Below are 17,929 nucleotides of genomic sequence, written 5' to 3' on the forward strand. Positions count from 1 at the left end.
ATTCCAACCCTAGAATCGATTGTTTTGTCTTAGCTCAGATCTACAGGAAACTTCCAGGTTGTGTTTCTTTTTAAAATTATCTCCACCAGCCTAATTGTAATAAGAACTATTCTCTACTCTTACCGTGATGGGTAGGTTAATAAACACTGATAACTGTGTACAAACTCATGCTATTTACTGTCAACCAAACTGGGCCTTCTCAGTTGACTATGCAGTTCTTCTACCAAGGTCCCAATTAAAATTCTTTGTAGATGACTCCCAAATCCCAAATCTATTATTTGCAGCCCTCACTGTTTCTGATTTCCTGTCTCACATATCTGGCCACTGGTCAATATTTACTAACAGCTCCTTCTATGTTAATGGAACTGCAATCTGGTTAGTCCCGAAGGCTCCAAATCACCCGTGAGTATTTCCTGTAATGTTGAGCCTCACATCCCATCGGTAACTAGAATTTGTTGATTCTTTCACTGCAATGTCTCCAAAATGGCCCATGCTTTCCATGGCTCTGACCTGAGTTCAGGTCCTTATTCCCTCACATCTGTTTGGGAGATTGGGTTCCTAAGGAGACTTTCTAACTCCACTTCACCTCTCCCGTTTATCTGACCTCAACACCATCTGATAACTTCCCTAAAATTGCTCTGACTGTATCACTCACATCTTTTCTGAACCTTCTAACATCTTGTGTTGCTCAACAGAGTGTGAGTCCTACATTTGGGATTTTTCACACTGACTGCCACCCTTTCTTCTTAGTGTGTTAACTCTTTGTGTGATCTTCACTAGAGTCCAACTGTACAAATTGACTGGAACACAGTATGTACTTTTTGCCTCCTGGACTTAGTTTATGCTATCTGCAGTATCTGGATTATCCCTTCCCTACTGCTAATATAACTACCAATCATCCAGCATCTACCTCAGTACAAGTGCCACTTCTATCGCCTACACAAAGAAGCTTTTGTCCTATAGCTAGTCAAATACCAGCTCCTTTTGTCAAATACGGCAACTGTATATGGGTGTGCACTGCACAATTCTAAGGGATGCCACCATACCATTATCTAGAACCATGGCGCGGGACCATCTGTATAACCCTAAGCAGTGGTCTTTTCTCTCATCTTACTGCATTTTCCTTGTGAGCAACTTTTGTTGCTTTTTAAACGTTGAAAACTTCTGGTTTCCTTTTCAAAATAGGTTATTATGCATATGTCCTATTTCCTTTTATAAGCCATAAGCAGTTGGAGGATACAACTAGGTTGTATTAAGCTTTGCATGTAACAAGGCACCTACTAGAGTTTGTGGGAAGAATGAAGAGCATAATTTTCCTATAATAAACTCTATTTTATTTCTTTCCCTTAAACTGTGCTACACATAACCCAATAAATGAAAACTTCTTGTGGGATGCTACATATGGGTACTTAGTTTCAGTTAGTTAACCAAGTGGATTTTTAACTTCTCTTATATGTTCATGTTTGTCAAATAAACACAGCCTTAGTATATTTTGGCTTACAGGCACTTTCTTTTGTTTCTAGTTCATTATCTTACATTCTTTCTATGTTCTTTCCTTGTATTTAAAATAAAAAACTCTCCTCTTCATTTTCCAAGTATAGGTTATTTCCATTGGAGAATTAACCATTCCACGTGTTTTCTATTCTAGTGTTCCAATATTTGTCCTGATTTAATTTAGTTAGTGAAACTTCCACGTCAGTGAGAAGTCCTTGCCACAAACCTGAGTCATTCCCTGTATTTTCCCTTAACCAAGAAAGTAAATGTAATCCAAATTATGACTAATTTTTAAATATATAATTACAAGTCCACATTTCATTTCTATCTTGGTACTTTCTACTACTGTTATTCTTATTTTTCAGCAGATTACCTCTCCTACCATGTCATAGTCTGCTCTCCCAAATCTTTCCCTTTCCTTCTACCACATCCCCTTCCCCAAATTATATTTAAAAATTCCTTAGAAGTTTTAAACATGTGTTGGTACAGAGCCATACAAAAGGCTTTACTCTATACAATGGGCACTCAATAAATTACAAATGATTCACATTTTGACTTTAGGGTCTGCAGATTCATGACAATGAGTTTTCTTCCTTTTTCCTATCTTAAGCATTTGAATTCTACATGCGCAAGTCTACTTTGTTTTTTTATTTCCATAAATTTTATTCTCACATTATTACAATACTGAGATACTTATTCAACAAATATTTATTCATCATTTACATGCGCAAAGTATAAGCTATATAGTTTGGTGGGATTCCAAAATGAAATTCAGAAACAAATCTTGCTTTATAAGAGTTTATAGTTTAGAAGAGGACACAAAATGTCTCTCGAGTAACTGTGATGTCCTATTAACATCACGTTTTTATTTTATGAGTATTTTATGAATATTATATGTCACATGAAATATAATATGAAACATAGTTAGAAGGCCATAAAGAGAGATTTCATTTGGGAAGTCAGCGTCTTAGAGGTTATGGTATCTGACTTGAGTCTTGAGAGAGCCTTGCAGAGATGATGGGTAAGGTACTTCATGAAGGAGAAAGTCATTTCTTCATCCATTTTACACTGACTACCTGATGTGTGATGAGTTTATCTCTAAACAATTCAGGGCTTCTTCTCCAACCTGTCTGCCTACTTTTGTTTTATACATGAATAATATTTTGTATTTAAAAAAAATAAATGTCATCATCCATATGACTGTATTTTCCCTTGCTGTGCATTTTACTGTCCTACTGACCAAAATCAGCAAATTAAACACACATATGCACACACAAGATTAAAATAAACCCTATTTCACTTCTTAAAAGATTTTTAACAATTTCTTTATTGAGGCAAGAACACTTAATGTGAGATCTATTCTCAATACATTTTTAAGTACACAATATAGCATTACCTACAGGCATGTTATACAGCAGATCTAACTATCTTCTTACCACTTAGTTAATCTTTCATTTGGGGTTTGTTAATTCATTGAGTTGTTCCTACAACAAACATTAACCGAGAGCCTACGATGCACATGCAACAGGTGAGCTGCTTATGAGGAGATACAGCAAGAACCAGACAAACTCAGTTCCCATCCTCAAATGTTCCCTAACTAGAAGACATATGAATAAGTTGCTTGACTACAGTTGCTTTAAAACGTCATCTCATTGTGTCTTAAACAAGTACCCTGGGTTATCCCATCATAATCTACTCTCTAACTCTTACAGGACAAATGTCACAATTAAAAAACACACGATTAAAAAGACCTGTGTGCCAAAACAGGATCCCAGTCATGCAATCCAAAACCAAACAACAGAGGACAATTACCTGAGCCTCTAAAACTTGATTAACTATTTAATGTGTGATTTGTGGATGCCTGGCTTAAGGGAACCGAAATGGCAATAGGGAAGATATTGTGAAGCTTGTGTTGGGGTTGAAGGGCAGAGAAATAAGTTTCTAGGAAAAAACAATGATGTCAGCTTGGGGAATGTGGCTCCAGAAAATATTAAGGGTTGAGTGAAGGGTGTATTATTTACGTTATTTGATAGAAAAAATGAGCCCGGAGAGAAGCTAGGATTCATGCTTTGGACACAGTGATTAAGGGCATGATTAAAGGGCATGAAAAATGAAGTCTATGCAGTAGCAGGGTTAAAGTGTTAGAGAAATATGCAATATAATTATTGTATCATGTTATTTTGGGTTGTTGAAAAATGTCCTCTAACTATAAAAGTGAGCACTCCTGGAGGAGGCAAGAGGCTGTTGTGACCCAGTTTTCCTGGGAAGTTTCTGAATCTGGGTCAGAAGTAGAAGCTGGAAGGACAGTGACCTGTCAGGAAAAGGGAGAGATCACCACTGACCGTATACACAGCAATCTAGGAGAGTAAGTGATCCTCTGACCAGGAGGGAGTGTGGAGAAGAACTGAACTGTTAGGCAGATGCGAGAACACTCAGACCCCACGGTAATACATGTGTGTGGGATTCCACGGGCATAACACAATTAACAGCCAGTTAGCAGAAGTGGACATGAGAAGAGCACGAATGGATATTGGATCAGATTCCTGCCATTCAGGGCGCTCCCCCAACAGTACTTGGAGACTGGGAGCTGGGAGAGGAGATATGAACATCGGTGCCTATTGGTCATGTTTCCTCACTTGCCTTTCTCCCACAAGCCCTCCACAGAGCCACACAATCACATATGTGTCACTGGTTATATGCATTGTGTCCCAGGCTCTGGACTCATGAGGCACAATAATGAATAGTCATGTGGCGGGTGGCACTTTACCTTGACAATTTACCTCTCCTGACTGTAAGATATTCTGACCTTTTCTCCTTCTTAAAATGGCAGGGGCATGTCTTCAGTTTTCACTCATTTTCAGCATCTGTGAAATACTTTTTCTATCATGTTACAGTAGTGACACCTAATTGAAATTGGTTTTATTTATTCTTTCTCTATTAATAATATTTTATTTTAGTCCTAATTGACTCTATTCTCTTTGTATCTTTTATCTTCTGGCCTAATACACAGTAAATACTCAACTGTTAATTTTTGTTATATCTCCCATAAAAGACAAGTCCACTTATCAGGACTAACACTGCTTGCTGTACCTTCCAAAATTTGAGAAAACACAATGAATTAGCCATGCACAATTCAATTATGTATCACTTGTCCCGTTAACATACTGACGGCAGCTTAATAGAAGTCTTAATAAATTTTGTTTTTATATTTTAGCATCTAAGATGCTACACAGTTCTTGTTAAATCTCTCAGCTTAAATTCTAAGAACTTACCAACGTACAAAAGTAACAGTGTTGATACAAGCCACAATTACACTTCTTGAAACTCTCTCTCTTTTTCTTGCAACATACTGAAAAACAAGAAAAATGCTTATTTGCTTTTGGACAGAGATTCTAAAGTACATCATGATCTGGACATTGTAAAGGCGGTTCTTCTATAAATACAGTAGCGAAAGATTACAAAATTGAGTGGGAAGCTTGCCTTCATATGTGTTATTATAAGGAAGAGAGAAGTCTATCTGCCTCAACAGTCACCCAAGTAGTTTTTCAAATTCTCTATGCACATGCACATACATATAATAAAAATGTTTATATGAACTTAATATGTGAATATGTATACACAGGCATAATATGAGAGAAAGTAACATGCCAAATGAACATTGTAACAATGTCAAATCAAAGTATTAGTACTGGGGCGATATGGCAAGGTAAAAATGTGATCAGGGTCAGCTACGGTAAATGGAAAGGTATCTTAAAACAATTTTTATATTTTATTTTGGAGAAAATACTGAATAGGGTTGGGGAAAGTTAAGGTTCTGAAAACTAGAATGAAGTCAAATGTATTCAGTATATAAGAGACCAATCACAGAAAATATCTTGACTAGGAAGTGATATTATGAACGAGGGTTAAAGGGAAAATGAGACAAAGGTAGAATCTAGAAGGACGAAGGAAAAGAAAGATTCTGTGGCAGCAACTCAACCAAAACATAATAGAGATACCGATGAAGATAACCACTACTGCCAAAGAAAGTGCTAAGCTAAGTAAGAGACTCCAAGAGAGGAATAGGTATATCCTGGTGATAGTGTGGAAAAGAAGGAAAATAAGCAAACGTGTCTACTGAGTTCCTGGACTAGGAGTCTGACCAAGATTCTGCTTACAGAGATAAAGAAATAAAGTACCCTTCTGCTTCCTTAAGAAGGACTGTGAAGGTATTCTATAGGTTAATGGAGGCATAGGATTGAAGAGAGAGGTGAGAGGTCAGAAATGTGGATAAAGACTTTGAAGACAGTGGTTGGAAGCTGTCATTATGAGAGAGAACAACTTCTTAAAGACATTATGAGCATGTGCGCAGTGTGTGAAATGGCAATGTCAGGGTTACTCATGCACACATTTAGTGAAACAAAATACCTTATCTCATTATCCTCTTCATTAATCTGTATATTTTCAACTGTCCTTGTAGGATTTGATTGTTTCTTCTGGAAAAAGAACAACAATAATATATATTGTAAACATATTTAAGAGGTAAGTGGTCTCCACTTTTATCTTTTATGTCAGTAAATCCAATAACTGTTTTCTTCAGCATGCAAAAATAGTTTTCCAATAAGAAATTATGAAAAATGCATGGTATTATCGACACAACACTTTTAGGATGTTGGAGGTAAAAATGTAGTAAAGAAACTGAAAGATTTAAATAATGATCACGTGCAAAATACATTTCCAAAAACAGAGTCACCAATGATTTAGCACACCTTAAAATTTTAGATAGGCTACAATAAGAAGAGAACAAAAGGTAGAAATCCAAAATAGCATATAATACAAATGGCACTTCTGTTTGGTTTTAAGCACATCATATGTTTGCAGCATATTTTCTTTCTTTTTATATTTAGGTCAAGCTATTAAAACCAGGTGCCGTTTCTTCAGTGTGCATTCTCAGCTACAGGAGTTGTCTCCAAAGCATAATAAGGAATGGGGAGAAACCTTCCTAAGATTTAAATTTTGTTGAGAATGAGTTAAGGTCAGACTTAATCGATTTTATTCTTTTCTTGGTAAGATCTTTTCTCAGAAAAAAGCACTTCGTTTGTTAATCATTTACATAAATATAGTAAGAACAAATAAATAGAGTTCAGAAAGTTTTTGTCAAGGAAAAAAATCAGGAACACTTACCTTCCAGTATAAGGCTCCAAAACCAAACCCAATTACAAGAGAAAAGAATGCTGGCAAGACCATTGCTGCCCACTGTAAGCTGGAGTTTCCAATGGAATTTGAGGTCTTCCCTGTAATTTAAAGAGTACTGTGGTGAACACAGCATATCCATGCTAGAGGTTTTGCTCTTATGTTGCGGTTGTTCCTGTTTCTGTAACGTGCTTTTGACCTATCTCTGTTTAAAATATTTAAACCACTGATTTTTCTGCTGAGTATTGTTCTGGAATTGCAATACAAACCCATGTAGTCTCCAAAATGCAAATACGTTAAAAAAAGAAACCCCATAGATAGAGGAGATTTGATTTGGTTAATGTTGATGCATAAGGAATACAGACTTGACATATTCCTGGGGTGGGGTGTGGGGGAGGAATGATTCATACTACCAAGCAAATCTATCTTCTATGCCTTTATCATCTAATATCTTTTCACTTTCTCATTCTTGACATCTTGCCAAGCAATTTTAAAGATGACATTTTGTAATTCACATCAAGGTCTGCATGCATTAAGCTTTATCTGGTCTGCCCCCAATATTAAGTCATTACATACACATCGTGGTTAGATTACTTTTGGGTACCTTATGCCTAGAATCATGATGTTTCCTCATTGCATCTTCAATGTACATTTACTGGACGTTAGGTAGTAACTGACATTGTGCAATGAACTGAAGTTTTGATTTTTCAGACTTTTTATTTTGGAAAGAGACTACTGGACATTAAAAAAAATGGTTGAAAGCACCAGTGTCTCCACATTGCTTACTCTAAATAAGTAACAGTGCAAGAGAAGACATGTGACATTAGCTTGGAACACCTTCCTTGTTCTTGCCTTGCTCTTCCATGAGAAGCATAATGATTCATAATTTAAACAAAGCACATCTCTCGCAGGGTCTCTTCCTCCGAACACGAAGCTTAACATTTTGACAGATTTTTGCTTCCTGACGAGAAACAACTAAGTTGTTTGGGAACATGGACACCTGTGCCCATTTGGAAGCGTTAAACTTTCAGTTTTCTTTCAAAGATGTAATAAATTTAGAAATTATACATTTTCAACAATTCTATGATCAAAATGTAAACTAATCCAAGAGAAAGTAACCACTTTGGGCTATGATATTTTACAATGATATTCGAGTTACTGTCAGCTTACAGTCACCTATTTAACATATAAAGTACCAAAAGTATATAATATAAAAGAACGGAGTCACTGTATGTGTATCAACATTTACAAGGAAAAAACTCATAGATTTAACTTAAGAGGGAAGAAACAAATCTTATTTACTATATATAGTGAGAACAGGAATTGCCTATTTCCCCACCATTTGTAAACTGAGAACAGAAAATTCACTAATTTTATGACTTGTACGTTTCCCAAGTAGCTCTAATAATATTTGTGTGTGTGCTCACGGCATGTGTGTATGTTAGGGAGGTAGTGAGAGGTGGATATGTTTGTACCTGTATTCCAGTAACACATTTAAATTTTCCTTAATAGCCAACCTGCTGTGGCCCACACTATCTACTGGGATTGCTGGTGTAGTTTTGATAGATTTGACCAGGTAACCTCCTTGAGGGGCCCTAACCAATGTTTACAGACAAAACAAAGGAAGCTATGATGTTCTGGCCCCAGACCCCAGTGGAAAACCGAGGAGCTAGTATGGTGCTACGAAGAACTCCATTACCTATGTTTGGGTAAGTCAGATGCCCGGGAATCTAGACAGCCAAACACCCTGTTCTTCCTGTTTTATCTAAAGACCAACTCTTGAATTGCACTATTCAGACCGGAGGAAAGACCACACTTACTAGCCCAAAGCAGAAGGAGCTTACTAGAGAGTGAGGTATTCTGGGATCCCCCACTCAAAATCTTTCTCAGCTAGGACAAGCTCCAAAGGGAGGTATTTCGAAAAAAGCCCTGCTGGCGGAAGAACCTAAGGAAAGTTCACCTCACCCAGAATACTGTGGCTTTTTTCTCACTTTGAAAGTTTCACCCGCCAGGACTATGGCCCCAAACAAAGTCCTGGAAACCAACTAACATACAGCAGCAGTCTTCCTGCAGGACATTGGAAGGGAGCAGCCTGGTAAAGGCTGTGAGGAGAAGGGGACCACAAGAACAGAGCTTCACCTCCTACAGAAGTCAGTGTTTCTTCATGTTTGTTATTTCTCTTGTGAATTCAAATGGCTTAATGGCCAGGCCATTGGTTCTCTCCAATGAGATACTGCCATCTCTCTTGCAGGGAAAGAAGAAATGACGTTATCAGAAAGGGCTTGCTTGCACCTCCAGGGCACGACTCCCAATACTTGCTACTGCTGCTATGAACACCAAGGACCAATGAGATTTGAATTATATGCTTCAAGGCCAATATGAAAGATATTTGGGTCCAAAGCCCAAACCAGTAACAGAACTTTGCTTTTATGTAAAGATTGTCCAAAGAAACTTTGTAGAGCAAGGGAGCTCATCTGGACAGGATTTGAGTAATCCCAAATTCCTGGCTTGTTGTTAAATCAATTGTATCCCATTATTATGAAAACCATCCACTCTCCAAAATTCATGGGAACTGACTTGTTTGGCTTGACTAATAATGCCCAACACCTGTATAAATACAGAACACACAACACTGTGCTACAAATTTGCCGAACTCCTTTTTAGAGTCAGTCTGTTTATGGGCACCATGGCTGTGAACACAGATTTCTTGGTGCTTAGAAAACATGCAGCTTGGTGCGGGCTCCTGGATTCAGATCCAAAGCTCACCACGGGCTTGCCACAATTACCAAACCACAGCATCGGCGCATCCAATTGTTTTAATAATGAATGATGAACACATATTACACATTAAGCGCTGCTCCAAGTACACGTGCTAACATTTAAAACTCACAGAAACCCTATGAAGGAGACATTATCCTTCATTTAACTGGGGAGTCCAGAGAGATTAAGTAGCTGGCCCAAGGTCACACAGCTAGCCAACAGATGAGATATAAGTCCAAGGCAATCTGACTCAGACTGTACTTCTTGAAGATGTGTACGGTAATGTCAAAGTAAGGATCTCCTTCTATTTTATTTAAATACTGTCTGCAGAGATCTCAAACAAACATTTTTAAATATCCATTTAGCCTAGTACAAAAGATGTTACTATCACTTTGAAAATACAACTCCATTTAACTTGAATTCTCCCTTGCAGACTACAGAGAGGACACTCATATCTCTGGACTATTCTTTCATATGCCCTGTTCCTCTGGCTAGCATGGCCACTTTTTGGGTGTTATCCTTGAAACTAGCATGCTTTCTTCAAACTTCCCTGACCCTATTTCCAAAACAGTCTTTTCTCCTCCATGCTATAATTAAAAACACTAACATACTTCCATTATTATACATACTATAATATATAGTTGACTCTTGAATAATGTGGGGGTTATTTATGTATTATATATATTTATATATGTGTTACATATATAAATACATATATAAATATAACAAAATACTGAGAATTTCATTTATGTCTGTTTCTCTTATGAGAATGCAGACTTCATAAGAGCTAGTCTCGTGCATGGATACCTAAGTGACATATTCACAAGTGACAGCACCAGGTCAAAAGCTGATTATTGTGCAAGACTCATATTTTTTACAATAAAGAAAAAAAGAAGCAAAACGAAAAAGAAGACTGGCCACTCATTCTACAACTTAAAAAGTACCTTCGGACTCAGAGGCACAGACCTGAATATGTATTCTGCATTCAGTTTGTCTTCTAAAGTAAATAGAAAAGACTTTTGCTTCCAACCATGATGGCAGCAGTTCTGCATTCCCAACTTAAATAATTATACTAGACAAATTACATGAGGCAACTATTTTCTGACACTAGCCAACAGGCAGCACAAGAGTGTAATTCCTGATAATATACATGGTGAGTCCCACGATTATCCTGACTTTCTGGCTAGGAGGCACCTTCAGACAGTCATGGAATATAGAACCCAAGTAAGGCTCAGTTGTCTCTCTCACTGGGACAGGGCATCAGACTGAAGTTCAGGGTTGCTGACATAGCAGGAGTTTGTGAGGCAGGGAAGGAGCCATGCAGAGAAATTTCCAGAGGAGCCTCCTTAAGTCACTGGTCAAATAATAAGCTGTACACTCACAGAAAGAGATTTCACGAAACCCAACATGAACGATGCCTGAGAAGCTATGACTTTGTCAGAGACCCTAGGTGTCTTTCAGAGACGAAAGAGTTCTGATGAGCAAGAATGGAGAGATTTCCTAGGCACTCAAGAGATATCTCAGAAAGTATTCCATGCTTTGGAATAAGGTTATTCTTCCAGTTCCCTCTAAAGAAGCTTAAAAACAAGACTAGAAAGAAAAATAAAGCTGATCTGCCAGTACAGTAGTCTCTCCTTATCCACAGGGGATACATTCCAAGACCCCCAGTGCATGTCTGAAACCGTGGATAGTACCAAACCCTATATGTACTGCTTTTTCCTATACAAACACACCTATAATAAAGTTTATAAGCTAGACACAGTAAGAGATTAACAACATAATGAAACAGAATAATTATAACAATATACTATAATCAAAGTTATGTGAGTGTCATCTCTCTCACTTTCTCTCTCTCTGATAACTGGTGTAATAATCAAGACAGCTACTACATGACTTTACAGGCAGGTAGACACACCAGACAAAGGGATGATTCATGTCCCTGTGGGATCAAGTGGGATGGTGAAAGATTAAATGACACTACTCAGAATAGCATACAATTTAAAATTTATGAATTGTTTATTTCTGGAATTTTTTCATTTACTATTTTCAGACCACAGTTGATTATGGGTAACCGAAACCACAGAAAGCAAAAACCACAGATAAGTGGGTCCAACTGTAATTGAACTGCCATTGGAACAAAACTGAACAGTCTCTAAAGGAATGCTACAAAATGTAGATATTCAATAACACAGTATCCATAATATCCAGTATATATTTAAAAATTACTAGTCATCTAAAGGGAAACGTGATCCATAGTCAGGGAGAAAAAAAAAATCAGTCAATAGGAAACAACTCTGAGATAACCTACATGTTCGAATTAGGAGACAAGAACTGTAGAGTAGCTATTATAACTATATCCAAGGGCCAAAAAAGAAAATATAGTAATGAATATACAGAGTAAAATCTCAGAAAAATATAAAAATAATCAAATGGAAATTCTATAACACAAAGTACAAACTTAGAAATGAAAAGCTGCACTGCATCAAAACCCACAGAATGTACACCAAGAGTGAACCCTGTGTACACTCCGGACTTTGGTGAATACGGTATGTCCATGTAGCTTCAATTGTAACAAACGTACCACTCTGGCGGGGGATGCTGATAATGGGGGAGGCTATGCATGTGTGAGGGCAGTGGTATGTGAGAAATCTCTGTACCTTCTTCCCCTCAATTTTGCTGTGAAACTTAAACTGCTCTAAAAAAAATAATAAATTCCCAATTAAAAAACTTTTAAATAGCAAAAAAAAAAAAAAAAAATTTACCAGATAAAAATTTAGCAGATTAGTGATGACAGAAGAGAGTCAGAGAACTTGAAAATGGATATGTAGAAATTACTCATTTTGAAGAATACAGAGAAGAGAGGTTGGAAAAATAAAGAAAAAAAAAAACTTAACAAAGGCTCCATGATTCGTGACACAATATCAAACTGCCCAAAATATGCGATTAGTGTCTCAGAAAGAGAGATGAGAGAATGAAAAAAAAAATTGAAAAAGTTATGGCCAAATTTCCCCCAAATTTGGAGGAAATAAACTTATCCCAGAAGCCTGACAAACAACAAAAATGATGAATACAAAATAAACCATTCCTAGGCACATCTTAGTTAAACTGCTAAACAGAAGAAAATTCTGAAAGAAGGCGGGGGAAAAATTACCCAGCACAGAGGAAAAACGTAATACAAATGTTGGCTGCCTTTTTGTCAGAAACAAGAGAAGCAGGAGGACTGAGTAACATTTTGAAATGAAAGAAAAAAATTCTGTTAACCTAGAATTCCATATCTAGTAAAAAGTACTTGCAATACTGAAGATAAAATAAAGACACATTTCAATTAAAAGAAAAAAAAATAATGCCAGATGTGCACTAACAAGAAATGCTACAGGAGGTTCTTCAGCCTGAAAGGAATGAGCACTAGATGGAAACTTGATTTACAAAAGGCAAGGAAGAGAATAAGAAATAAATATGTGGGGAAATATAAAAGACAATAATGACTTAAAGCAATAATTTAAAGACTGTATTGTGGAGTTCATGACTTCACGAATATGTCAACCACAGCACAAAAATGGTTGTGGGTAAGTGACACGATCTTGTTTCAAGGTTCTTATGTATATATTTTGAAGTGCTACAATATCAATTCTAAGTAAAATGTTACAAATTAAGATGTATGTAATTCCTAAAGCAATCACAAAATGATGTCACAAATTAAGATGTATGCAATTCCTAAATCACAAATTAATTGTATGTAATTCCTAAAGCAATCACAAAATGATGTCAAGAGGTGCTGTTAAAAATCCAACCAAGTAATTAAAATAGAACACATACACACAATTTAACCACAAAGAGAGCTAGAAGGAGGTACAGAAGGTCAATAAAAAAATATGGCAAACAGCAAACAATAACAAAATGGAAAACCTATATCCAACCATACCAATAATTGTATTAAATATAAATAGATGAAACAGTCAAGTTAAAAGGACTAAATAAAATAGCGAGAATCAACTATATCCTGTCTACCAGAGATGTACTTTAAAAAGGAAAAATGGCCAAGTCCACAATCAAAAGGAAAGATTTCTAATTTCTCTAAGTGATAAAAAAATTAGACCCCCCAAAATTTAATAAGGATATAGAAGATATGAATAACACTATCAACCACTTTGATCAAATCTGAGAATGCTACACCTGATATCTGAATAATACACACAAAATAAGTCTCGAATTTCAAAAGATTGCAATGTATGTTCTCTAAAAATAGAATTATTTTAGAAACCAGTAACAGTAAGATATCTAGAAAAAAACACATTTTTAGATATCTAACAACCCATGAATCAAAAAAGTAATCACAGGAAGAATTTAAAAATCTTTTTAAAGAAATGATCATAGAAACACAACATGTGTGAGATACAGCTAAAGCTGCTTACAAGGAAATTTATACCTTTAAGTTACTTATATTAGAAAAGAATGGATTAAAATCAATGATCTAATTTTTCCACCTTAAGACCTTAAGAAGCTAGAACAAGTTGAAAAAATTAAACCCAAAGTAGAATGTAGGAAATAATAAAGATTAGTAGTCAATAAAATATAAACAGAATTTAAGAAGCTAAAAGTTGCTTCTTTGAAAAGATGTTTATTGACTAACACAACACACACTGTCCCTTTACAAAACTTATCAGCTCTGAAGAGTTATGTAATTCAGAATTTTAGATTTTAGAAGGTTCTGTCCTACAGATATTATATATTGTTTAATATCCTCACATCTGTGTAGCACCCTGAAATCAAACACATTAATATTTCTGTAGTGAAATGTATAAATAATTTTAGAGGGACAAAGACTATAAGTAGCCTCATCTCAGTTCAGGTTAGGTTTTAATGGCAAAAATTCCACAACAAATTGGATATTAGAGGTTCTTTTTTTAAAATTTCCAAATTGCAGAACTGATATAGTGGATTTGTAATAAATTGATTCCTCCTTTTTACAGGTCTTCTAGGTCCCTGAACATAGGACATTCCCCCATTACTAAGCCTTAAGGGATGACTTTCTTAGCCATGATCACAGGATGAATTTTTTCCTCTTAACAGTTTCCATGAAACTGGAAAGTCAGAATATTTAGTAAATCCAATGATCTTTGTAATAACCTTTGCCTAGATTTAAAAAGAGGACATTAGGCTTCCAAGAAACTGGGTTCTTGGCCAGCGTGGACATAAATTTCAAGGAAAGAAGCATATTCTCTTCCAACATATAATTTTATAGTAAAAATAACAAAATCATCAAATTTCCAAACACACAATACTAAATGGTGATATACACAAAAATTAAAATATCCCTGGAATTCCATACAATCAGCATTTGTACTTTTCACTTTACTATTCCATTTTTGTCAGGCAAATTCTAAATGGGATATAGTTTAAGTCAACGATAAAAGAAAGCTTAAATAATATTTCTAAATGTAATTACATGCCTTATTTAAAATAACCCTAGCAAAAAATTTATTGGCCCAATTCTCTAACCATTACCTCAAACTTGAGAGAAACCCAACTCTACAAATCTAATATTTAATTCTCAGGGAGGCTATAACAGGCAGAACAGTAATAGAACGTTATTAACAGTGATAATTGTAAAAATTTCCTTTAAAGCCCATGCAATACTCCTATAGATGCTAACTGGAGCTATGCATGCATTAAATCAGATATGTGTACTTACTATTACTGCTACTGCTGTCATTCCTAAGGGAGCTGGCTGCAACAGGGGGTAACATAAATGGTTTTGTGACACTGACTCTGGAATCTAAATAGAAAGCAATAATGTGTCAGTGTTGCATGGCAATTTACATAAGTTACAGTGTCCCCAAAAGGCCAAGTGCAATACCAGAGTACTTTCAATGTCTACTTCTCGAATCTAGATTCAGATCCTATTTATTTCATACTGGGTCTTGCTGCTGTTCTATTTTTATTAAGAAATTCACAATAGTCACCTTACAGAACAAAAATTCATTGCCTACACATGATAAATGTAAATTACACAAATTGTTAGTAATTGGTAATTTTTTTAAAAAAGCAATGAAATTAAGATTTTGTATTATAGGGAACCAGTGAGGGGAAAAGTCAATACAGAGTAACTAGTGAAGGTCAGAATTCATCACTCAGAGTTAGATCCTTTAGGAAAAGATTTGAGAAGGGGACATTAAGAAGATGGGTGAGGAGTAACAATTGTACATTACTAGCAAATATCAGATAAAAAATATGAGTGACTATCTCATTTATTGTTTACTCACATGTACTTCTTTCATTTGAAAATCATGAGGGTTGTTTTGGCTTGAAAAACAACAAATCTACAACCATTCATTTCTTTCATGTTATTGATATTTGCTTTTATATTAGACATAATACACATATATCTTTCTCTAAACATATATATTTGAGTCAGAGGTAGATTCTTACCTACATATATAAGACTCAAACCTGCTTTTAACATTTAAATTAGAAATGTGTATACGTCTTACCTTTTTCAGGACTTAATGTTGAAGAAACCAAACATTCACTAGTTTTAGATGACACCATATCCAAGTCCTTGAAGGCATCGATGGATCTATTAAAAATTCTAAAGAATTCTTCAGGAGTAAATAGCTTGGATTCTAGGCTCTTAGGTGACTTTTTTATATTCTAGAAGAAAAAAATAGAATTACATTTTTCAAACCGTCTACAGATTTAACTGATGTCAAAGTAATATACTATGTCCTTCAAAGATTCAAGTAGAACACTCTTAGACAACTGTTTTAACATACATAATTCAAACTGACACAGCAGGGTAGTGATCCCATCCAGTTCAGTCTGAGGCTCAACTCAGGATAAAAGGAATAGGGGAGGCAGTGGGGGTGAGTAATGTGAATTACAGTGTTATACCAATAAAATAATCCTAACGACAATTAGAGGCATTGCTTTTTAAAGATGCTCATTAAAATCATCATCATTATTATTTTTTTTAAATCCTCTATAACACAGCCTCTAAATAGCAAAAATTAAAGTCTGATGATGTGAAATATTGGCAAGGACACGGATGGAGCTAAGAGGACTCATACCCTGGTGAAATGATGTAAATTGGCACATTTGATATTATCTAGTAAAGCTGGACATATGCCCATCTTGTGACCCAGGAATTCCATTCCTAAGTAAATACTTCACTAGAGTGAAGCTTTTGCACTTATGCACCATGAGACATACAAAAAAGTTTTTAGCAGCAGTTGTTTATAAATGCTGACATCAATCAACAGAAGAGTAGTTTAATAAATGATGGTATACTGAATCACTGGAATATTCTATGACCAGTAAAAAATTAACCACAGCTATATGCATCAAAGTGGATAAATCTTATAAACATATTGCTGAGTGAATGAAGCAAGTTACAAAAAATAAAAAGTATCATTAATTTCTATAAAGTCCCCCCAAAAAGTAAATCAAAGCTGTATTTTTAGGAATTCATAAATGCATGATTATCTACAAAGAAAATCAGGCGATAGTAAGAGTTAACACATATGTAGCACTTACTATATACTCTTCTAGGTGCTATATATATATATATACTTAATCTCTGAAACAACTGAAAAACACTGGGATCAATCTCCTAGGTTCCAGCCCAAGGTCACAATCACTAAAAGCACATTCTTTGGCATTTGGAATTTTCTTCCTGACATTGCCATTTACTGAACACTTAACTCATCTTTCAAGTCTCAATGCATATAATATTTCCATCATGACACCTTATCTAATATACCTTCTGTTTTGTGACCTCTACTTCTTATTGATGCCATCAGCACACTATTTGTAGCAATACAATACAAAAAGAGATGTTAACTCTAAGATGTCATTGATTGTAAGATACATTATGACTTAGAAATTAGAATGTAAAATAATAGTAAATAAATATAGTGATCAGGTTATTAGCATAATAAGAATTCTGAGACTGGAGAACATAAATGGGACTGATGTTGGGTCTTAAAGAGTAACTGGAATTTTGATGGGGAGGAAGTATGTGAATATTACAGTACAGAATCATATTTAAAATCTTAGGTTTAAACTTCCAGAAGGCCTATAGGCTAAACTTTGGCTTGTGAACTTTGGCTATGCCAAAGCAGGTCTCTCAATACCTATTCTATAGATATGGTAATAATAAAATATAATAATAATAATAATAATAAATTTATTAATATTTTCTTTGTCAGACACGGTGCTAAAGCACTCATCAGAAATCATCTAATGTCAACTCTGTCAGATGGATACTGTCATTGTTCCATTTTAGGCATAAAGAAGGTAAGTACAGAGGGGTTAAATTCACATAGCAAATTACTGACAGAGTCAGGATCTGAACTCTTACACCTCATACTTAATCTCTAGTGATTAAAATATGCTTAGAATCCAAATCATTGCCATGCCCACATTCTGAAGTTGGTAACACCTAACCATAAAATGACTTGGGGATGTTAAAATGCACTTCTTTGTTATGACATGATTCCTGTGG

At 35.5% G+C, this 17,929-nt stretch overlaps 1 protein-coding gene across 3 annotated transcripts in view; it reads right to left on the reverse strand.

Moving 5' to 3' along the window:
* The window catches only part of KITLG (KIT ligand), an 83,512-nt gene that overhangs the window by 6,216 nt on the left and 59,367 nt on the right, over positions 1 to 17,929 (reverse strand). For 2 of the 3 annotated variants that reach the window (XM_039869009.1, XM_039869008.1), the window contains 5 exons: positions 15,918 to 16,077; positions 15,119 to 15,202; positions 6,658 to 6,767; positions 5,902 to 5,969; positions 4,767 to 4,843 (listed from right to left, as the gene is read on the reverse strand). In XM_039869009.1, the coding sequence (XP_039724943.1) occupies positions 4,804 to 4,843; positions 5,902 to 5,969; positions 6,658 to 6,767; positions 15,119 to 15,202; positions 15,918 to 16,077 (462 nt within the window). In that variant the 3' untranslated portion in view covers positions 4,767 to 4,803. The remainder of the gene's footprint in view (positions 1 to 4,766; positions 4,844 to 5,901; positions 5,970 to 6,657; positions 6,768 to 15,118; positions 15,203 to 15,917; positions 16,078 to 17,929) is intronic. The other variant, XM_039869011.1, reaches the window with a different exon arrangement.

The sequence above is a fragment of the Pteropus medius genome, unplaced genomic scaffold, assembly GCF_902729225.1.
Source record: "Pteropus medius unplaced genomic scaffold, Ma_sr-lr_union100, whole genome shotgun sequence".
Classification (NCBI taxonomy): Eukaryota; Metazoa; Chordata; class Mammalia; order Chiroptera; family Pteropodidae; genus Pteropus; species Pteropus medius.